The sequence below is a fragment of the Triticum aestivum genome, chromosome 5B (assembly GCF_018294505.1).
Source record: "Triticum aestivum cultivar Chinese Spring chromosome 5B, IWGSC CS RefSeq v2.1, whole genome shotgun sequence".
Taxonomy (NCBI): domain Eukaryota; kingdom Viridiplantae; phylum Streptophyta; class Magnoliopsida; order Poales; family Poaceae; genus Triticum; species Triticum aestivum.
This window is the reverse complement of record NC_057807.1, coordinates 333,356,380-333,380,130: the sequence shown is the minus strand read 5'-3', so window position 1 is coordinate 333,380,130 and position 23,751 is coordinate 333,356,380. Positions and strand designations below refer to the sequence as shown.

The window sequence follows — 23,751 nt, the reverse complement described above, 5'->3', positions numbered from 1 at the left end:
CAATTCTCGAGCTCTTCGCAATGCTAAAAGCTGCAGAGGTAGAAATCAAGAAGGAGCATCAAGTGTTGATGGTCACAAGACCACTAGTTTCAAGAAGAATGGAAAAGGGAAGAAGGGGAACTTCAAGAAGAACGGCAAGCAAGTTGCTGCTCAAGTGAAGAAACCCAAGTCTGGAGCTAAGCCTGAGACTGAGTGCTTCTACTGCAAAGGGACTGGTCACTGGAAGCGGAACTGCCCCAAGTATTTGGCGGATAAGAAGGATGGCAAAGTGAAAGGTATATTTGATATACATGTTATTGATGTGTACCTTACTAATGCTCGCAGTAGCGCCTGGGTATTTGATACTGGTTTTGTTGCTCGTATTTGCAACTCGAAATAGGGACTACAGATTAAGCGAAGATTGGCTAAGGACGAGGTGATGATGCGCGTGGGAAATGGTTCCAAAGTCGATGTGATCGCAGTCAGCATGCTACCTCTACATCTACCTTGGTGCCAGCGTTAAGCATGAACATTATATCTGGATCTTGTTTGATGTGAGACAGTTATTCATTTAAATCAGAGAATAATGGTTGTTCTATTTATATGAGTAATATCTTTTATGGTCATGCACACTTGATAAGTGGTCTATTTTTATTGAATCTCGATAGTAGTGATACACATATTCATAGTATTGAAGCCAAAAGATATAAGTTATATAATGATAGTGCAACATATTTGTGGCACTGCCGTTTAGGTCATATTGGTGTAAAGCGCATGAAGAAACTCCATGCTGATGGGCTTTTGGAATCACTTGATTATGAATCACTTGATGCTTGCGAACCATGCCTCATGGGCAAGATGACTAAGACTCTGTTCTCTGGAACAATGGAGCGAGCAACCGACTTATTGGAAATAATACATACTGATGTATGCGGTCCGATGAGTGTGGATGCTCGCAGCGGGTATCATTATTTTCTGACCTTCACAGATGATTTGAGCAGATATGGGTATATCTACTTGATGAAACATAAGTCCGAAACATTTAAAAAGTTCAAAGAATTTCAGAGTAAAGTGGAATATCATCGTAACAAGAAAATAAAGTTTCTACGATCTGATCGTGGAGGTCAATATTTGAGTTATGAGTTTGGTCTACATTTGAAACAATTCAGAATAGTTTCGCAACTCACGCCACCTGGAACACCGCCACGTAATGGTGTGTCCGAACGTTGTAACCACATTTTATTAGATATGGTGCGATCTATGATGTCTCTTACTGATTTACCGATATCGTTTTGGGTTTATGCTTTTGAGACGTATGAATTCACGTTAAATAGGGCACCATCGAAATCCATTGAGACGACACCATATGAACTGTGGTTTGGCAAGAAACCCAAGTTGTCATTTCTTAAAGTTTGGGGCTGCGATGATTATGTGAAAAAGCTTCAACCTGATAAGCTCGAACCCAAATCGGACAAATGTGTCTTCATAGGATACCCAAAAGGAGACTGTTGGGTACACCTTCTATCACAGATCCGAAGGCAAGATATTCGTTGCTAAGAATGGATCCTTTCTAGAGAAGGAGTTTCTCTCGAAAGAAGTGAGTGGGAGGAAAGTAGAACTTGACGAGGTAATTGTACCTACTCCCTTATTGGAAAGTAGTTCATCACACAAATCAGTTCCAGTGATTCCTACACCAGTAAGTGAGGAAGCTAATGATGATGATCATGAAACTTCTGATCAAGTTACTACCGAACCTCGTAGGTCAACCAGAGTAAGATCCGCATCAGAGTGGTACGGTAATCCTGTTCTGGAGGTCATGTTACTTGACCATGACGAACCTACGAACTATGAGGAAGCGATGATGAGCCCAGGTTCCGCAAAATGGCTTGAGGCCATGAAATCTGAGATGGGATCCATGTATGAGAACAAGTGTGGACTTTGGTTGACTTGCCCGATGATCGGCAAGCCATAGAGAATAAATGGATCTTCAAGAAGAAGACTGACGCTGACGGTAATGTTACTGTCTACAAAGCTTGACTTGTTGCAAAAGGTTTTTGACAAGTTCAAGGAGTTGACTACGATGAGACCTTCTCACCCGTAGCGATGCTTAAGTACTTCTGAATCATGTTAGCAATTGCCGCATTTTATGATTATGAAATTTGGCAAATGGATGTCAAAACTGCATTCCTTAATGGATATCTTAAAGAAGAGTTGTATATGATACAACCAGAAGGTTTTGTCGATCCAAAAGGTGCTAACAAAGTGTGTAAGCTCCAGCGATCCATTTATGGACTGGTGCAAGCATGTCGGAGTTGGAATATACGCTTTGATAGTGTAATCAAAGCATATGGTTTTATACAGACTTTTGGAGAAGCCTGTATTTACAAGAAAGTGAGTGGGAGCTCTGTAGCATTTCTGATATTATATGTGGATGACATATTATTGATCGGAAATGATACTGAATTTTTGAATAGCATAAAAGGATACTTGAATAAGAATTTTTCAATGAAAAACCTCGGTGAAGCTCCTTATATATTGGGCATCAAGATCTATAGAGATAGATCAAGACGCTTAATTGGACTTTCACAAAGCACATACCTTGATAAAGTTTTGAAGAAGTTCAAAATGGTTCAAGCAAAGAAAGGGTTCTTGCATGTGTTACAAGGTGTGAAGTTGAGCCAGACTCAACGCCCGACCACTGCAGAAGATAGAGAGAAAATGAAAGTCATTCCCTATGCCTCAGCCATAAGTTCTATCATGTATGCAATGTTGTGCACCAGACCTTATGTGTGCCTTGCTATGAGTATAATAGGGAGGTACCAAAGTAATCCAGGAGTGGACCACTGGACAGCGGTCAAGAACATACTAAAATACCTGAAAAGGACTAAGGATATGTTTCTCGTTTATGGAGGTGACAAAGAGCTCGTCGTAAACGGCTACATCGATGCAAGCTGTGACACTGATCCGGATGACTCTAAGTCACAAATCAGATACGTATTAAGCCTTGCAAGCAAAGTGACTAATGAGTTAGTTGCGGGATGATGCATTACGGAACGAGTAAAGAGACTTGTCGGTAACTAGATTGAACTAGGTATGATGATACCGACGATCGAATATCGGGCAAGTAACATACCGATGACAAAGGGAACAACGTATGTTGTTGTGCGGTTTGACTGATAAAGATCTTCGTAGAATATGTAGGAACCAATATGAGCTTCCAGGTTCCGCTATTGGTTATTGACCGGAGATGTGTCTCGGTCATGTCTACATAGTTCTCGAACCCATAGGGTCCGCACGCTTAAAACGTTCGATGACGATTTGTATTATGAATTATGTGATTTGATGTACCAAAGGTTGTTCGGAGTCTTGGATGAGACCACGGACATGACGAGGAGTCTTGAAATGGTCGAGACATAAAGATTGATATATTGTACCATGTTATTCGGACACCGGAAGTGTTTCGGATAGTTTCGGATAAAACCGGAGTGACGAAGGGGTTACCGGAACCCGCCGGGGAGTAATGGGCCTTAGTGGGCCTTAGGGGAGAGATAGGGCAGCAGCCAGGAGGTGCCCCCCCCCAAGGGGAGTCTGAATAGGACTAGGGGAGGGGGCGCGGCCCCTCTTTCCCCCTCCCTCTCCCTCTCCTTCCTTCTTCTCCTACTTGGACCAGGAAAGGGGGGAGCCGATTCCTACTTGGAGTAGCACTCCCCCCCTTGGGCGCGCCCCCTAGGGACGGCCGGCCTCCTCCTCCCCTCCTTTATTTACGGGGAGGGGGCACCCCATAGACACACAAGTTGATCTTTACCCGTGTGTGGTGCCCCCCTTCACAGTTTTACACCTCAGTCATATTGTTGTAGTGCTTAGGCGAAGCCCTGCGTTGGTAACTTCATCATCACCATCACCACGCCGTCGTGCTGACGAAACTCTCCCTCGGCCTCAACTGGATCAAGAGTTCGAGGGACGTCACCAAGCTGAATGTATGCAGATCGCGAAGGTGTCGTGTGTTCGGTACTTGATCGGTTGGATCGCGAAGACGTTCGACTACATCAACCGCGTTACTAAACGCTTCCGCTTTCGGTCAACGAGGGTACGTGGACACACTCTCCCTGCTCATTGCTATGCTTCTCCTAGATAGATCTTGCGTGATCGTAGGCAAATTTTTTGAAATACTACGTTCCCCAACACCAGTACCATCATCCCCATCCCCTAGACCAACTCCTCCCATTCTATTGCCTCTGCCACCATTGACACTCCTCTGTTAGCTAGTAAAAGAGGCCCCCATTCTAATTTTTCTCATCATGCTCCCCTGACCCGCACTCTCTGCGTACCAGTGGCCCATCATGCCACATTCATAACAGAAGGTCGGCAACTTCTCGAACTTAACGATGTAGTTCTCTGTTTCTTTAACATTTGTAAATCGAACCACCCTTGTAAGCTTCGTATTGACATCCAATTGTACATGCCCTCATAAACTCACCCACAAAACCATTGGGCAGTGTCACCTGAACCTCCTACACCTCACCTATTCACCTTGCCAAATTTTCCAAAAAGGTTTGGTTCTTAAGAACTCCATCCGGAAGTTTATCTGCTGCCGGTCGGGAAGGACAGGAAAGGGGCGGGGATAAGCTTGTGAAGAAGCAAGCTTATTGCCCCACCCCCCTTTAATTTAGGCCATATGTTTCTACAAATTAGGTTAGGCCAAGATATCAGAACTTGTACAAACCAACCAGTTCTCCCATTTTTTCCCTGTGGATCGACACCCGAAGTACTACACGATAGGTCATGCTTTGCCTTTTGCGGATGCTAGTGGATTTGAGCCCATGTCTCAAGTTTATCAAGTTTTACCTTCTCTAGCTTCGAGAATCAATCGTATCGGCTAGTATTAGCGCATACCCTCTGAAATCACATGGCTCTTTGTGAAACGCCTTATTCCGATCGCCCAAATAGGTAAACTGGATTGAGAACAAGTTAGGATTTATCCGCCTCCATACAACCTGTTAAGTCGGATATCGTGCGACCCTTATATCCCCAATCAGAGCACTCTAGCTGAAAGATTTTGACGTCAGAAGTCGCCCTAGAGCCATCCACTTCAGTTTAATCTCTGTCGCGTCCAATTCATCTTCCCAGACCAAACGTCCAACTCATCCTCCTGTAGCGTCAGCCGATCCAGCATGTTGTTAGCTTTGTCCGCCCCTCCATCAGTCCGAGTCACCATTCCTGCCATCGTTACGAACATAAAGCTCCGAGAGAAGCCCTACGTCCCTTCTTCGACCGAGACCGTGTGGTCAAGAGGAGGAGAGATGAGAGTTAGGCTAGAGGAGTAGGATCGACTCTCGCCGGACGGACAATACTCACGGTGAAGAGATCGCCGGACGACTCGGAATCCCTAGGCTACCGCCTTAGGGGACATAGACCCGGGAAAATCCTATTTGACACTAACTGCATCAAACTGTCGAGGGTTCGCATAGGGCGATCCCCCCGAGCGCGAGAACTGGGCCGACCTACTATCCCATAGCGAGGAAGCCTTCCAGAAGGTTCCCTGAACCGGCCTTTTGTTTTTAAACCCGTTTAGCGGTTTTCTTTTGTGATTGTTTTTTTCTTTTTTCTGTTTCATTTCTTTTTTTATTTCTTTGTTTCCGATTTTTGGTTCTTTTCAGGTTCATATTATGTTGTTTGCCTTTTTTAAAAAATCGCAAATTAAAAAAATGTTTAACATCTTCCAAAATTGTTTGTTTTTTTACATTTTTCGAAAATTAAAATTTAAGATGTTTTAGAAAATTGTTCGCGTTTTTCAGAAAGTTCAGAATTTTGAAATTTGTTCACGTTTGTTAAAAAATTTCATAATTTTTTTTCATGTTTTCCAAAAATAAATTGTGATTTCAAAGTTTGTTCACGTTTTAAAAAACTTCAGAGTTTAGAAAAAATCATGTTTACAAAAATTGTTCGTTATTTTTTGTTCTTATTTTTCAAAAATTGTTCGCATGTTCAAAAAATGTTCGTAATTCGAAAATTTATTCGTGTTTTCAAAAAAGTTCAGAGTTTATTTTTTTTCATGTTTACAAAAATTGTTAGTCAATTTTTTGTTCTCATTTTTTAATAGTTTTTTGCATGCTCAAAAAATGTTCGTGATTCCAAAATTTGTTCACGTTGAACGAAATCGTTTGCATTTTCTAAAATATTAAGAATTTTGAAATTTGTGCACATTTTCATGAAAGGGTCAAAATATTAAAGAAATACCATGTTTCTCAAAAATCGTTCACATTTTCTTGAAAGTTTAGAGTTTCAAATTTTGTTCATGATTTCAAAATTGGTTCTCATTTTTTAAAATTTCAAAATGTGTTCCAATTTTGAGGATTGTTCATGTTTTCAAAATTTTGCTTGCAATGTTGAAAAATGTTCGCGTTTCAAAATGTATTCAGTTTTTTCAAAAATAAAAAACGCATTCAATATTTTTTCCAAATCTATGGCTATTCCTAGTTCTTGAAGCAGCGCGCTACCCAATAGTCAAAAATCAGTGGCGGAGCTTAGTGCAAGCCTGAGGGGACCGTGGCCCCCCAGCCTTAGGCAAATTAGTGAAGAAAATTTACTGTGTGGGGATTAGATAAGGAAAAGATCAATCTTTGCCCTCTCAATTGTTCATGTTTTAACTTTTGCCCCCCTGACATTCCTGCCTAGCTCCACCACTGTCAAGAATACTTGGTTGGTGCAATGGTTTGCTGCTGTGTCTGGTAGCATAAGGTCCTGTGCTCGACTCCCAGCAATAACACTTATTTTTGATACTCCTATAAAATAACTTCTGAGGCAAAAATAAGCTAAGCAACGCGCGGGTAGCCAGCCGCCGCCTTCCCAAAACTAGGGTTCTTTGCCTTCCACCGGTGCCGGCGCCTGTCCGTCCCGTCTCCGGTGGCCTCAGGGCCATGGAGGTGGAGTGGATCTCGGCCCTTGTCTGTGGGAGTGCTCCATTTCCATATCTTTTTTCGAGCTTTATTAGGGTTTGTGTCCTGCTCAAGAAGGCGAGACGGCGGCGGCTCCCTGAAGATGAAATAAAGGTCTCCCCGTCTAGTCCCCGTTCCGGTGATGCGTGTAGCATCATCGGTGGACGTGTGGAGGTATGTCTCCGACGGACCTGTCTTCGGTGGATTTGCTCGGATCTGTTTGTCGTTCGTCTTCGTTCTTGTATCTTCAGGTTGGACCCTTTTGATCTACACTCTTCATCCGCGGCGGTTGCTGTTCTGGTGCGTTGGTTCTATGGGATCTTAGCACGGCGACTTCCCGACTGTCTACTACAACAAGGTTTGGCCGGCTCCAGTGTGGGAGGGGCGATGACAGCGGCGCGCCTTCGGCTCGCTTCAGTGTTTTGTAGTCGTCGCTAGGTGGTCTACAGATCTGGATGTAATTTTTATTTTTTTTAGTGTTCGGTGTACTACCATAATTGAAGATGAATTGATTGAAAGTTTTTCCAAAAAAAAACAACACTCAATTTTGGAATTTTCAATACTGCGGTCCTGCTGTTGGGCGAGCCCAGGTTGCCATTTGTGTGTGCGTTCAGGTGCTATTTGCCGCAAAATGCGGCAGATTTTTTTTTTGAGTCCAAATGCGGCAGAAATTTCTTTTTTTGAGAAGAAAAAATGCGGCAAATAGATAGGAGCTCCCTCAGACCCGTGCCTCTCTTTCTGTCACACAGGGCTCACCAGCGCCTCCCAAAGCCTCATTCCAGGCCGTCATTCCGAGGAGCTTAGAGTTTTAACTGATAATATTGATAGAGAGACAGCAGGCCGAAACTGACGGCCCCTTGCCCCTTCAATCCGACGGCCCAGCTGGCTCTTTCTAACCCTAAAACCCCCTATATATAATATCTCCATCTTACCATTCCCCCCCTCCTCGCTCCGCCGTCGTGGGAGTTCATCGACCAAGCAATTCCCTCAGCGAGGTCGTCTCTGTCAATAACTCCCTCAAGAAGGTTATTGGCATGCCATCCCTAAATCCCACAGATTTCCAGTCCTAGGCGATTCTTCGAATCTAATAGAGTTCAAGGCGGAATCGCAGCGAGTTCTCGAGTTTTTATGGCGAAACCATGGTTATTTCTCGGAATCCTATTGAGTTTATGGATAATTGGTAGATATCTGCCAAATTCGTGGAACCTCAAGGTGAACCCAATCTCTGTCTGAGTCCAATCGAGTTTAATCCCTTGATGGCAATCTACCAAATTCGTGGAACCCAAGGTCGGATGCTAGCGAGTTCTCATTTTTTTGGGGGCGAGTGCTACAAATCATCCAATTGATTTGAGCGAAACATAAGCCGCCGTGGAGGCCGTTAGATGCCCACGATCACAACCGTCGCTTGGCCTCTCACGGATCCTGCATCTCTCTCCCGCATCCATCTCTCTCGCGCAGCACACATCCAGCATCGCTCCTCTTCAATATGGCAGCCGGCCACCGCTTGGCCGCTTTGCAGTAGACCACGACATCCACTGGCCATTGCTCGCTGGTGATGCTGTCAAAGCAACACGCATCCCATTCCCTTGCTACGATGGGGTCGCCGCCGCTCGCGGCTGCCGGATGCAAAGTGCTGCAACACGACACCATGAACTGTCACATAGCGTTTGAACGCAACACCGGGACACCACCAGCGAGCGCTCCGTTGTAGCCCGGGAGCCGCACGGCAACTCTGAGACTGCCGATGAGCGCTCCATTGCAGCGCCGAGAACGCCGGCGAGCAGCGACGGCGAGTGCTCCATTGCAGTGCCGGCAAGCTGCATCGCAGCTCGGAGACGCCGGTGAGCGCTCCATTGAAGTGCAGCTCGGAGACTCCGGTGACCGGTGAGTGCTCCATTGCAGCGTCGGGAGCGCTGGTGAGCTACATCGCAGCTCGGAGACACCGGTGACCGCTCCATTGCAGTGCCGGCAAGCTCGCTCCATTGCTGCCACGCAGCACCGCCGAAGTCGCTGCCCCACCGTCACAACACGACATCGCAGCAAATTGTCGTCGCTGCTGCCCAAATCGCTGCCCGCCGCGGCCGTTGTCGCAGCAATGGTGCTGCTGCAAAAACACAGGGGATGCAGGCGCCACGGAGGCACACTGGAACCTTGCAGCCAAGGTGGCCGGAGTCGCCCTTCCCCCCGCCCTAGCAACCGTGCTGTTATGGTGGCTGGCGTCGCACTTCCCTTTTTTGCAGTCGCAGCCCGTGGCAAGGATGCAACAGCGATGTGGTTGCGTCTTTCCTCTTTGTTTTCAAACATTGAACGGGGTTGGGCGGAGGATGCATCAAGGCGGCGTCCGGCGGCAGCCCCTGCCGATTTTGTAGCTGCTACGGTGGTGCTCTTCATGGGTACTCTCCTCTGACTGTCGGGATGAATGAGATTAGAAAGGGCAAGAAAAGAAACATGTGGAGGAGCAGCTTCATCGATAGAGATAAGGTTGGGGGAAGGGGAGGGCTGCCTGACGCGGGCCACGTGGCAAGAAGAGGAGGGGGTTTACGAGATGAGAAAATCAGTCGGTGGATTTAGAGACTTTTCCTTTCCTTTTTTAGGGCTGTTTACATCCGTATGAAACCAATCAATTTCTTTTTTTAGGCGAATCCTGAATCCAACGGAGAACAGTCAATACCTTAGACCTGAGTTGAATTTGTGATTTGTGGAACGAAATGTTTGCTGTTCTACTCCTGAACCATTGTGTCTTCTAGATTTAGACCTTCCATATTCACTTAGAACCAACACGATGTGACTCTTAATGTTCACTTGCAGAGAACTAATGTGATGTGAGATGTCACTCTTACATGTTCAGCCTAATGTGACTTTCTTACATGTTCAGTTGCAGAGAACAAAGCCATGTTCGCTGTGGAGGGAGCCAACGTGGAACCCCCTCCTCCCCGGGTATACCCCTCTCGCAGAGAGCGTAGGTCGAAAAACAAAAAAGCATACAGAGATCGGGCAGCAGGTATGTTTGATTCCATGTTCTAGCAATGTATCTTTATGATACCAAATGGCATAACGTAAATGGTTTTGCCTTGTGGCAGAGTGACCAAATAGCAAATATTGTTTGGAGATTCCCTGTAGTAGACAATAATATATCATTTGGACTTAAGTTGTCTTTGCTAGTTAGATCTAGTCTTTTTTATTTGATTAGATTCTGGTCATCCACCAACTGATTGCTGAAGTGTGTTCACATACTCTGTAGATAACCTGACATTGTGTGTTCACATACTCTGTAGATAACCTGACATTGATCAGGAATCATGTGATATTACATCAATAAGAGTATTGTGCTGATTTCTAAAATATGCTATTTTTGCTTAGGAATCAAGCATTGTGATCCTACATCATAAATAGGAGCACTGTTATCTAGAGTTTACTTGTTACCAAAGGATGCAACTTGGAACATGAAACTATATCAGTGTTGATTTTCAATTTTTCTAATTTACAGTGTTACAATAATAATTTATAACTGTCTTGTGGAGTAATCTTAATTTCTGCATGCAGGGCGTAAGCTACCTGGTGCTGCCCAGGCCGTCGCCCCAGCCGGCGCCCAGGCCATCGCCCCAGCCAACGCCCCAGCCAACGCCCAGGCCATCGCCCCACCCGTCGTCCAGGCCCCGCCCGTCGCCCCACCCGTCGCCCCAGCTGACGCCCAGGCCATCGCCCCACCTATCGCCCAGGCCATCGCCCCACCCGTCGTCCAGGCCCCACCCGTTGCTGCTCCAGAGATGGGTGGGTTCATTCCAGATGTCCCTCTGTTTGGCCCTCAGGGCAGCAACTAGGGGTTCTATCTGTCTATAGTGATCGTATCTGATTCACGAGGGTTGTTTATATGGGATTGGATCAGATTTGGTTTAGCGGTCTATGAGATTGGATCATTTAAACTGTTTTCTTTATCTGTCACTAGGGGGTTTCTGCTGGCTCAGGCTAAACCTTTGAATTAGGCCTATTATCTTTCATTGTACTGGATTATTATTTATGGTACCCAAGTTATGGAAAATCAGCTATAGTTTGGGTATCGTTCTGCCTTAGTGATGTTATATCTGTGGCTACCTATCTGAAAGTGGCTGGCTATTTTTGATAGCGAAGCATAGCCTAATACCATGGTTTTGATATATACTAACAATGTATTTTGGAGTATTGATAAACTGAGGATCTGTTTGGCTACGGAATCTCTGTTTCTCCTACTGCACCCCGAGCATTCAACGATCAAATGGCATGTTTTACCATCAGCATATCACGATACTGAAAGGAAGAGAGAACAAGTGTGTGTCAGTGGTAAGTGGTGCACTACATTCCTAATGACATCGCCTCTACGTATACACGGAGAATATGTACACCCAGCAACCAACCCGTATACAGCGACATAAAATTAGCTGGAATGTATAGAACTCCGTTTTGGCAACTACTGCCGTTATCTTCAACCTCACTCAACTCAATACCCGTCATCTAAAACCTCACTCTCAGAACTCCGTTTTGGCAACTAGTGCCGTCATCTTCAACCTCACTCAACTCAATACCCGTCATCTAAAATCTCACTCTCATGAGCCGTGTTCCTTGCCCTAGCTAAGCATCTTCCAAATCACTAAGGCATACTTTGGTTCATAGGATATAAGAATATTATAGAAATAGGAAAAACCATAATAAGTAAGATGACATGTATCTTAATTTTTATAGCAAAGGGATGTCATTCGATGCATATGATAGTTTTTTTTTCATTGAGTCTAGGCTAATGTTTGTTTCTTTTTAAATGTGAAAAGATTGGTTTCTGGATGCGGCGATTCCGTGCTCGGGCTTTCTGAAAATATCATGGTCCAGTTCTGGTCTTGGAAAAGCAACTGGCCTCAAATGAGCTAGGGGCAGGGGAGGGCATCCAAAACCGGCCATATGGGAGAAATTCCTCTAAACTTGGAGATAAAATCTTACCTCTAGATTTAACCCTTTAAATTTAGATTAAGACTTTATCTCTAGATTTAAATGACATGTACCTTGGGGAATGGTGTGACCAGCCCATGTGGGCTGTAGCCCCACCCCTCGGTCCATGTGGTCCCTTCCCGGGTTGTTGGGTCGCACGGTGAAACCCTCGGAACCTTCTAAAACCTTTGCGGTACTCTACCAAAAATTCCCGAACTATTCCTAAACCCTGAATATGACTTCCCATATATAAATCTTTATCTCCGGACCATTCCGGAGCTCCTCGTGATGTACTGGATCCCATCCGAGACTCTGAATTACTTTTGGACTTTCCACTATTAATATCTCAACATAGTACCCTAGCGCCACCGAACGTTAAGTGTGCGAGCCTATGGGTTCAGAACATGCAGACATGACTGAGACTCCTCTCTCGTCAATATTCAATAGCAGGACCTAGATGCCCATATTGATTTCCACATATTCAACAAAGATCTCTATCGGTTGAACCACAATGTCGATGATTCATTCAATCGCGTATGCAATTCCCTTTGTCCGGCGATATGTTACTTGCCCAAGATTCGATCGTCGGTATCTTCATACCTAGTCCAATCTCGTTACCGGCAAGTCTCTTTACTCGTTCCGTAATACAAGACCTATGACTAAACTCATTAGTCACATGAAGCTTCTTGTGATGTTGCATTAACAAGAGGGCTCAGAGATATCTCTCCGTCACAAGGAGTGACAAATCCCAGTCTCGATCCATGCAACCTAATAGCGACATTCGGAGATACCTGTAGAGCACCTTTATGATCACCCAGTTACGAAGTTACGTTTGATAACACACAAAGTATTCCTCCGGTATCCGGGAGTGGCATGATCTCATGGTCAAAGGAACTGATACTTGACAAGAAGAAAGCTATAACAAATAAATAAACGATCTGATGCTAAGCTTATGGTTGGGTCTGTCCATCACATCATTCTCCTAATGATGTGACTCCGTTATCAAATGACAACTCATGTCTATGGTTAGGAAACCTTAATCATCTTTTTTTTGAATTTTTTAATCATCTTTGATCAATGAGCTAGTCTAGTAGAGGCTTACCGGCTAGTCTAGTATTCACACATGTATTTAAGTTGTCGGTAAATACAATTCTAGCATGAGTAATAAACATTTATCATGAATAAGAAATATGATAATAAACATTTTATTATTGGCTCTAGGGCATATTTCCAACACTCTCACACTTGCACTAGAGTCAATAATCTAGTTTACGTAATTATGAATCTAACACCCATGGAGTCCTGGTGCTGATCATGTTTTGCTCGTGGAAGAGGTTTAGTGAACGGTCTGCTACATTCAGATCCATGTGTACTTTGCAAAGTTCTATATCTCCCTCCTTGATTTCCTTCCTTGATCTAATCACGATGGAGTTGAAGCGGTGTTTGATGTGCTTGGTCTTCTTGTGAAACCTGAGCTCCTTGGCAATTGCAATAGCACCAGTGTTGTCACAAAAAACGGTCATTGGATCTGATGCACTAGCCACAACTCCTAGATCGGATATGAAAGCCTTCATCCAGACTCCTTGCGCTTCTTCCGAAGAAGCTATGTATTCCGCTTCACATGTAGATCCCGCTACGACGCTTTGCTTGGAACTGCATCAACTGACTGCTCCTCCATAGATAATAAATATGTATGTGATTTCTATTTCTATGCCCTTGGTTCCTTAGCACTCCCCAGTTTTCCCCCGGCCAACTAAGGCCCATCACTTTTCCCCTCCACCACTCGGCCCCACTCAAGTTTGCCCAAAACAGAGCGCTTTCGTTGGGTCAATGTAGTTGATCGTTACCTGGCGCATATGCTGATGTGTGGGACACCCAGGACCCACCTGTCAATGTATGGTATATTAGTTAAAAAATAGTGAAATATACCGATGATTGGGACACTGCAGGACCCACATGTCAGTGCCTGATTTGTTTGCAAAACAAAATGAAAAATCCCATAATATAATGCCTCCCGTGGGGATCGAACTCGGGACCATCAATTGATCATGCATTGAGCTAGCCATTTCAGTATATGCGTTTGTTTGCTTATGGGCGGAGCCGGTCCTAGTCGACTTGACATTTCTACCTTACAGAAGGACCATGAATCAGTCGCATTGGAAAGAGAGAACACGGCGGTGTAAAACACAACATATTAATAGATTCAGATTAACTTAGCAAACACGTTCATAGATTAACATGGCGAACTAATAAGTGACATCACACTAACTAATACAATATTTTAAGGGAAGGGGCGACATAAGATGGCCGGCAGACGTTGACAATGACAACAGGTGGACCCTACTTGTCTTCATCATCCAAAAGGATGATGGTGCCGTCGTCGTCGTCGTCGTTGTGGCCTTCGTCATCGGATGAGGATAGGATGACGACGTCCGTTCCCTCACCTTCCGCCTTGACGGCGGCCGCTGCAAGCAGAGTAGCCGCCCTCCTCTGCTCTCGAGCTGCGGCTTTTCTTCAGCCGCCTGATACGTCTCCAACGTATCTACTTTTTCTCATGCTTTTTCCTCTTGTTTTGGACTCTAATTTGCATGATTTGAATGGAACTAACCCCGGACTGACGCTGTTTTCAGTAGAACTACCATGGTGTTGTTTTTGTGCAAAAATAAAAATTCTCGGAATAAAGTGAAACTTTGCGAGGATTTTTTATGGAATAAAAGAAGATTTTTGAAGCCAACAACCACCGGAGAGGGGCACCTGGGTGGGCACAACCCACCAGGGTGCGCTCCCTCTCCTGGTGCGCCCAGGTGGGTTGTACCCACCTGGTGGCTCCGCTGACAACCCCCCTGATACTATAAATTCACATTATTTCAGAAAAAAATCAGAGAGAAAGAATTATCGCGATCCACGAGATGGAGTCGCCGTCACCTCTTGTTCTTCATCGGGAGGCCAGATCTGGAGTCCGTTTGGGGCTCCGGAGTCCGGAGAGGGGGATCTTCGTTCTTCGTCATCACCAACCCATCTCCATCGCCAATTCCATGACGCTCCCCACCGGGAGTGAGTAATTCCTTCGTAGGATCGCTGGTTGGTGAGGAGTTGGATGAGATTCATCAGGTAATTGAGTTAGTTTTGTTAGGGCTTGATCCCTAGTATCCACTATGTTCTTAGATTCATGTTGCTATGACTTTGCTATGCTTAATGCTTGTCACTTTGGGCCCGGGTGCCATGATTTCAGATCTGAACCGTTTATGAATTCATCATTATATCTGTGTTTTAGATCCGATCTTGCAAGTTATAGTCACCTACTACGTGTTATGATCCGACAACCCCGGAGTGACAACAATCGGGCCCACTCTCGGTGATGACCGTAGTTTGAGGAGTTCATGTATTCACTATGTGTTAATGCTTTGTTCTGGTTCTCTATTAAAATGAAGCCTTAATATCCCTTAGTTTCCAATATGGACCCCACTGCCACGGGAGGGTAGGACAAAATATGTCATGCAAGTTCTTTTAATAAAGCACGTATGACTATTTATGGAATACATGCCTACATTATATCGATGAACTAGAGCTAGTGCCGTATCGCCCTAGGTTATAACTGTCACATGATGAATATCATCCAACAAGTCACCGATCCAATGCCTACGAATTTATTTATATTATTCATGCTAAGTTACTATTGCTGTCATCACTGTTACACTTGCTACAAAATACTGCTATCACTGTTACTGTTACCGTTGCTGCTGCTACTACTATCAAAACTATCAAAATACTTTGCTACTGATCATTTTGCTGCAGATAATTAATCTCTAGGTGTGGTTGAATTGACAACTCGGCTGCTAATACGTTCAAATATTCTTTGGCTCCCCTTGTGTCGAATCTATAAATTTGGATCGAATATTCTACCCTCGATAACTGTTGCGATCCCCTATACTTGTGGGTTATCAAGACCTTTTTCTGGTGCCGTTGCCGGGGAGTATAGCAATATTTGTTGAGTCACTTGGGATTATTATCATATTATCACTATGAAGAATCTGAAGGATCCAAAGACTAAGATATTTCCCTCAAAGACGAGGGGGGGGGGGTAAGGAACTGCCATCTAGTTCTGCTTTAGATTCACCTTCTGTTATGAGTAAACTTGCAACACCACCACATGATATCAATTCTAATATGTCGCAAGTTATTGATGATGCTACTTCTGCTATGAATAATGCTTATGATGATGCTAGTACCATGCTTGATAATGATGATGTGCCACTTGGTGAATTTCTTAATGAACAAATTGCTAGAGTTATACAACATGATGTTGTTGAATCTGATGATGAGCTTGAAACTGAAACTCCTGAAACACCTGCTAGAACTAGCCTTCCTAGATATGAATTTCCTAAGGTACCGGAAGGTTATGTTATGAATGAAGAGACATCTAGAGATATTCTTGCTTGTAAGGATAGAGATGATCTAGAGAAATTACTATGCAAGTACAAAGAAAAATCTCTGAATGCTAGAATGAAGTATGATCCTAAGTTTGCTACTTCACCTATCTTTATTGCTGATAAGGATCATGAATTCTCTATCAACCCAGAGTTAATTACTTTGGTTGAATCTGATCCTTTCCATGGTTATGAAACTGAAACTGTTGTGGCACATCTTACTAAGTTGAATGATATAGCCACCCTTTTTACTCATGATGAGAAAACTCGCTATTACTTTATTCTCAAATTATTTACTTTCTCATTAAAGGGTGATGCTAAAGCTTGGTACAATACTCTTACTCCTGGTTGTGTGCGTAGTCCCCAGGATATGATTTATTACTTCTCTGAAAAATATTTTCCTGCTCATAAGAAACAAGCTGCCTTATAGGAAATATTTAACTTTGTTCAAACTAAAGAAGAGAGTCTCTCACAAGCTTGGGGGAGGCTTTGCCAGTTACTTAATGCTTTTCCTGATCATCCTCTTAAGAAAAATGAAATACTTCATATCTTCTATAATGGACTAATCGATGCTTCTAGGGACTTCCTAGATAGTTGTGCTGGTTGTGTTTTCAGGAAACGAACTATTGCTCAAGCTGAAGAATTATTGAATAACATATTGAAAAATTATGATGATTGGACTCTTCCTGAACCACCGCTTAAACCCACTCCGAAGACGAGGGGCATATTATATCTCAGTCCTGAAGATATGCAAGTGGCAAAGAAATCTATGAAGGAAAAAGGTATTAAAGCCAAGGATGTTAAAAATTTACCTCCTATTGAAGAAATACATGGGCTTAATACACCACCACTGCCTAAGGTGGTAGAGGTAAATTCTCTTATGAAGTTCAATGAAAATGATAACCCTCACAATATGCATCCTAGCCAATGCCTTTATGAGTATGAAAATTACATTAGAAAACAAGATCACTTCAATGCAAATGTTATGAAACAATTGAAATATAATTCTGATATGATTGCTCGCTTGAGTGACTTGTTATTTAGAATTTAAAATGATGTTAGAGGTGTTGGAAAACATGCTTCTATGGTCCAAACCCAACTAGAACAAGTTGCTAAATCACAAAGAGAATTGCTTGATGAAATGAATAATAATATGCATGACTTTGCTGTTAGAGTTGCAACTAGAGGAGGTAAAATGACTCGGGAACCACTTTATCCCGAGGAACACCCAAAAAGAATTATACAAGATTCACAAAGAGCTAACACTAGTGCACCTAGTCCTACTAAAAAGAAAAAGAAAAAGAAAAATGACAGGACTTTGCATGCTTCTAGTGAACCTGAAATAGAAAACCCTCCTGATAATGATAATGATGTTTCTATTTCTGATGCTGAAACTCGATCTGGTAATGAACATCCACCTAGTGATAATGAAAAAGATAATGCTGATGTTCATGAAGATGCTCAACCAAATGAAAAATAACCTGATAATAATGTTGAGATAGAACCACCAGTTGATCTTGATAACTCATAACCCAAAAATAAAGGATATGATAAAAGAGACTTCATTGCTAGAAAACACGGTAAAGAAAGAGAACCGTGGGTTCAAAAACCTATGCCTTTTCCACCCAAGTCAACTAAAAAGAAAGATGAAGAAGAATTTGAACGCATTGCTGAAATACTGAGGCCAGTCTTTTTGCGTACTCGCTTGACTGATATCTTGAAAATGCCTCCTTATGCAAAGTATATGAAAGACATCATCACAAATAAGAGAAAAATACCGGAAGCTGAAATCTCCACTATGCTGGCTAATTATACTTTCAAAGATGGAGTACCTAAAAAACTTGGAGATCCAGGAATACCAACTATACCTTGCTCTATCAAAAAGAATTATGTGAAAACTACTTTGTGTGATTTAGGAGCTGGTGTTAGTGTTATGCCTTTCTCTTTATATAAAAGACTTGACTTGAATAAACTCACACCTACTGAAATATCTTTGCAAATGGCTGTCAAATCAACTGCCATACCTATCGATATCTGTGAGGATGTGCCCGTTGTTGTTGCTAATGTTACTATTTAGACTGACTTTTTTATACTTGAGATGCCCGAGGACGACAACATGTCGATTATCCTTGGTAGACCCTTCTTGAATACTACAGGGGCTGTTATTGATTGCAATAAAATCAAGGTAACTTTGCATATCAATGGTAATGAGCACACGGTGCACTTTCTGAAGAAACAATTCCAAGTGAATGGTATTAATGTTATTCAAAATCACCGACAATCACTATTGGAAGTTTTCAAATACCTCTACCTACTGTCAAAAAGAAATATGAAATGCTTATTGTTGGGGAGATGCATATCCCCATTGAGATAACTTAGTGATTTACGAAAGTTCTTCGGTTTCATGCTAATCGAAAGTGGTTGTTAATAAGACCTGACCAACCTTATTAATGAATCATTTTTTAGCGGTATGAAGTTGATGAATTTAGTAAGCACTACCTTCTGTCTCTACATTTTTTTTCTGTTTTTTATTAGTTACATAAAATAAAATGCCATGTTTTGCCTGTTTTCTGAATTTCCCGTGCAATAAAAAATGACCCCAAAATAAAAGTGCTCAGAATGCTCTGAAAATTTTATACGATTTTTTCCTGAATATTTAAGAATTTTTGGTGCAAATAATACCAGAGGGAGGTGCACCAGGTGGGCACAACCCACCTGGGCGCGCCATGACCCCCAGGCATGCCCTAGTGGGTTGTGGTCCCCATGTGGGCCTCCTCACTTATCTCTTTAGCCCACATCATCACTTAGCTCCAAAAAAATCCCCATTGCTCTCTCTCCCGTGTTCTTGAGCTCAAGCCCGCGGATTTCGATCTCTTTGCTCAAAGCTCCATTTCTGAAACTGTTTCAGGGATTGTTGCTTGGTATGTGACTCCACCATTTGTCCAATTAGTTTTTGTTTTAGTGGTTAATAATTTGAATAATTAGCTACTCTTGGTGCTGCTGTAGATGAGCTTGCGTGTTGAATTCTTAGTGTTCTAAGTAGTTGAATGCTTTCTATGGCCTCTATGTATCCCTATGAGTAGTTGCTATTAGTTTTGTTGAGAAATTTTTGTGAACTAAAAATTCAGATTTTTGTTCATAGGAAAAATTGTACGCGGACATGAATATCTTCAGGAAATTTGGCTCTAAGAAGAACTCCAAGGGTGTTATTGGGGAGTCTTCTGATAGTGATCTCCACCCTCGGAGGTTGGCGGAGGTACGACCGTGCGAATGGCCGCATACCCCGTTCCTGCAAGAGGCTGGAATTCATGAAGAGTTCATGTAATATATTGCTAATGCCGGCCTCACCGACTTCATCGCAGATGAGTGTGACCAACACCAAATCTCACAAACTTGTTTGTTCAAAGTTTTACTTTCCTGCCTAGAAATAATCCTCCTGAAGTGAGCTTTGACTTATATGCTGAAAACCATCAGATACCACTCACTGAGTTTTGTAACATATGCATGATCCCTTCTGATGGGAGTTTGGCTGAGCCTAGGCCGGCTGAGTTTGAGAACTTCTGTCACACTTTGATAGTGGGTGATGAGAGGAAAGTGTCAGCCATCACTGCCGGTGGCTTAGATTTTCCTGTTGTTCGTTACTTTGCATATTTCATTACCAAATGCTTGCTTGCTAGGGAGAAGGTGGGTGCACTTAGTTCACCAAACCTTGCTGTTTTGCGTCGTGCATTAGAGGGCGACAACACTTATAGCTTGGGAGCTATTGTGGCTCGTCGCCTCCATCTTAATAAATCCCAGGGTAAAATACATGGTGGGAATTTTGCTACTCATTTGGCGGCTCACTTTGAGGTTGATATACACCCTCATGATTACCCTCTGACTAAGGTTTACCTAGACCGTGCAGCCATGGAACACCATCATTTTCTTGCACGTGATTGTCCTAACATTGTTATCCCTTATAACCTGGTCTATAGCGTTAATACTCTTGATGTTATCCCCTTGCCTGCACCTGGTTTGTTTGATTCTGTTTCTAGGGGTGGATACCGGATTATGCCTGCAGACATCCTCGCCTACTGGAATGCTCACACTGCTGCAGAGGTTGCACAAGCACCTCAGCAGTGGGATGAGTGGATGCCCGCTCCTCAGGATCCCTACTACTGAGTACGTGTTTCTCACCGACATTACATTCATGTTCAGTCATATCATTCTATTTGTCGGTGTTCACACTTTTTCATTGTATCATCCATGCTTACATTTATTTTCTTGCTTTCTTCTTGTGTGTTTGAAAAACTTTAGAAAAAACAAAAAAATTAGTTGTAGTAATTTACTTTCTATGCATGCTTAGTAGTAGCACTAAAAAGAGAAAACCCAAAAAGGTTTCCTTGTTCTTCTTTTGCTTGTTGGGAGCTTTCCCGTGTAAATAGTTTTTCTTGTTTTTGCTTTTTCCTTGTATTTGCTTGTTCAAGAAAACCAAAAACTCCAAAAATATTTCAGTGTGTTTCTCTGAACTTCTTTTCTTTTTATTCGAGTCTTACCGAGGAGAAGACCACGATGAAAATGTTGAGTGGCTCTCATATGAATAAATGTTGAACTAATAAAGAGCACATTTTTACCTTGTCTTCTCCTGTTGAATAAAATATTTTACAGATTCCAGCTTAGTCCATGGCACTCTTGCACTATTATTATTTTCATATCATTCGGTTGTGCAATTGAAAGGCAATAATGAAGATATTTGATGAACTGGCCGTGGCGAAGAGAAACTGGTATGAACTCGACTTGTTCTGTTTGTGTAAATATGTTTAACCTAGTATCCATGATTCAGCCCATTATGATTAAACATGTTTGCAATAACAGTTAGAGATTATAGTTTCTCATGCCATGCATAAGTAGCTCTGGCACCTCTGCAAATCACTGCTTCCCTCTGCGAAGGGACTTTTTATTTACTTTTATCTTGTGTCATCACCTTCCAAAACAAGCGCTAGAAATTGAGAGAGCACAATTGTCATGATTTATGCATTATGTATAGCTAATGTTGGGTGCATCATGACTGGATCTTTTCTACCATGAATTACAATGTTTAGTCGCTGCTTGAACTTTGGAGGTGCTGTGCATTTATGTTTTGCAGTCTCAGAAAGGGCTAGTGAGATACCACTATTGTCAAATTATATCATGGTTGTTTTGACAACATGTGTTGTTTGAGATCTCTTATTATTGCTCGCTAGCTGATTATGTCATTGATACGAGTCATTATAATCTTTAAATGTTATTCTTGACATGGTTTTTTATAATGCTGGTTGAAAACCTGGGTGTTGTTTAAGCTTATTTATGCAAACAAGAGCAAAAGAGTTCATAAAAGTTTTTCTTTCTCACTTTCAGTTTATCAACTGAATTTCTTGAGGACAAGCAAAGGTTTAAGCTTGGGGGAGTTGATACGTCTCCAACGTATCTACTTTTTCTCGTGCTTTCCCTCTTGTTTTGGACTCTAATTTGCATGGTTTGAATGGAATTAACCCCGAACTGACGCTGTTTTCAGCAGAACTACCATGGTGTTGTTTTTTGCAGAAATAAAAGTTCTCGAAATAAAGTAAAACTTTGCAAGGATTTTTTATGGAATAAAAGAAGATTTTTGGAACCAACAACCATCGGAGAGGGGCCCCTGGTGGGCTCAACCCACCAGGGCGCATCCCCCTCTCCTGGCGCCCCCAGGTGGGTTGTACCCACCTGGTGGCCCTGCTGACGACCCCCCAATACTATAAATTCACATTATTCCAGAAAAAAATCAGAGATAAAGAATTATCGCGATCCACGAGTCGGAGCCGCTGTCACCTCCTGTTCTTCATCGGGAGGCCAGATCTGGAGTCCGTTTGGGGCTCTGGAGAGGGGACCTTCATTCTTCGTCATCACCAACCCATCTCCATCGCCAATTCCATGATGCTCCCCACCGGGAGTGAGTAATTCCTTTGTAGGCTCGCTGGTCGGTGAGGAGTTGGATGAGATTCATCATGTAATCGAGTTAGTTTTGTTAGGGCTTGATCCCTAGTATCCACTATGTTCTTAGATTCATGTTGCTATGACTTTGCTATGCTTAATGTTGTCTCTTTGGGCCCGGGTGCCATGATTTCAGATCTGTACCGTTTATAAATTCATCATTACATCCATGTTTTAGATCCGATCTTGCAAGTTATAGTCACCTACTACGTGTTATGATCCGACAACCCTAGAGTGAAAACAACCGGGCCCACTCTCGGTGATGACTGTAGTTTGAGGAGTTCATGTATTCACTATGTGTTAATGCTTTGTTCCGATTCTCTATTAAAAGGAGGCCTTAATATCCTTTAGTTTCCAATATGGACCCCGCTGCCACGAGAGGGTAGGACAAAAGATGTCATGCAAGTTCGTTTAATAAAGCACATATGACTATTTACAAAATACATGCCTACATTATATCGATGAACTGGAGCTAGTGTCGTATCGCCCTAGGTTATAACTATCACATGATGAATATCATCCAACAAGTCACCGATCCTATGCCTAAGAATTTATTTATATTGTTCTTGCTAAGTTACTATTGCTATCATCACTGTTACACTTGCTACAAAATACTGCTATCACTGTACTGTTACCGTTGCTGCTGCTACTACTATCAAAACTATCAAACTACTTTGCTACTGATCACTTTGCTGTAGATAATTAATCTCTAGGTGTGGTTGAATTGAAAACTCAGCTGCTAATACCTTCAAATATTATTTGGCTCCCCTTGTGCCAAATCTATAAATTTGGGTTGAATACTCTACCCTCGAAAACTGTTGCGATCCCCTATACTTGTGGGTTATCACCGCTCGACGCGTTGACAGGGACGCGGCTAGCACTGCCTGGTCGAGCTGCTGCTGCGCTGCGCGAAGGGCCTCCTCGGCCTGGGCAGTGAGCACGGCAACATCGGGCACAGGAGGCGGTGCGTCTTCCTCGGTCACATCTTCCACACCGTAGATGTCGAGGTGCTCCTGCATCGCCTCGAAGGCCACCTCCTCCTCGATGTCCCCCTCCTCCTCGAACTCCCTACGGTTATAAGACAGCTCGGACGACATGAGCTCGTACTCAGAATAGTTGGAGTAGGTGTTGGAGCCCAACGAGGATGCGCCGGAGTTGGATCCCGACCAGAGTTGGAGCCACCGCCTGTGCCAGGCACCGACACCCTGGGGCATAGACCTCTCGTGGAGATCCTTGTGGTCTGTAGAATCCTCACCATGGTCGCTGAACTATCTTTGGATTGCGCGGTGTGTGGAAGCAATGGAGTGAAGCGTTAGTGGAACGAGGCCGCACACCGGTATTTAATCAGAGGAGTGCGGGGAGTGGACCATCGGTGCAGGGAGTTCAACAAAGCAACGCCTTCGTATTTTCACATTGAAGCGAGGCGTGTTGATCGATAAAGTTGCATCCCAAGGGAGCACTAATTGCCA

The 23,751-nt window shown here is 43.2% G+C and overlaps 1 protein-coding gene across 2 annotated transcripts; it reads left to right on the top strand.

The window, feature by feature from the left end:
• Positions 1-7,826: 7,826 nt before the first annotated feature.
• Positions 7,827-10,956, top strand: LOC123111714 (keratinocyte proline-rich protein). Of its 2 annotated transcripts, none has more exons than XM_044532562.1 (3): positions 7,827-7,939; positions 9,790-9,915; positions 10,458-10,956. In XM_044532562.1, exons 2-3 carry the CDS (start codon positions 9,807-9,809, stop codon positions 10,733-10,735), a joined length of 387 nt encoding a protein of 128 aa, XP_044388497.1. In that variant the 5' UTR covers positions 7,827-7,939; positions 9,790-9,806; the 3' UTR covers positions 10,736-10,956. The 2 variants fall into 2 exon arrangements, with proteins under 2 accessions (XP_044388497.1, XP_044388496.1); XM_044532561.1 differs by lacking the exon at positions 7,827-7,939 and adding an exon at positions 7,946-8,126.
• Positions 10,957-23,751: the final 12,795 nt, after the last annotated feature.

Excerpts from the sequence above, each read along its gene's own strand:
- LOC123111714 (XM_044532561.1), top strand. The coding sequence starts at position 8,043 with ATGGCGAAACCATGGTTATTTCTCGGAATCCTATTGAGTTTATGGATA. Across the intron at positions 8,127-9,789 it reads CAAATTCGTGGAACCTCAAG|TTGCAGAGAACAAAGCCATG; the intron begins GTGAACCCAATC and ends TTACATGTTCAG. Across the intron at positions 9,916-10,457 it reads ATACAGAGATCGGGCAGCAG|GGCGTAAGCTACCTGGTGCT; the intron begins GTATGTTTGATT and ends TTCTGCATGCAG.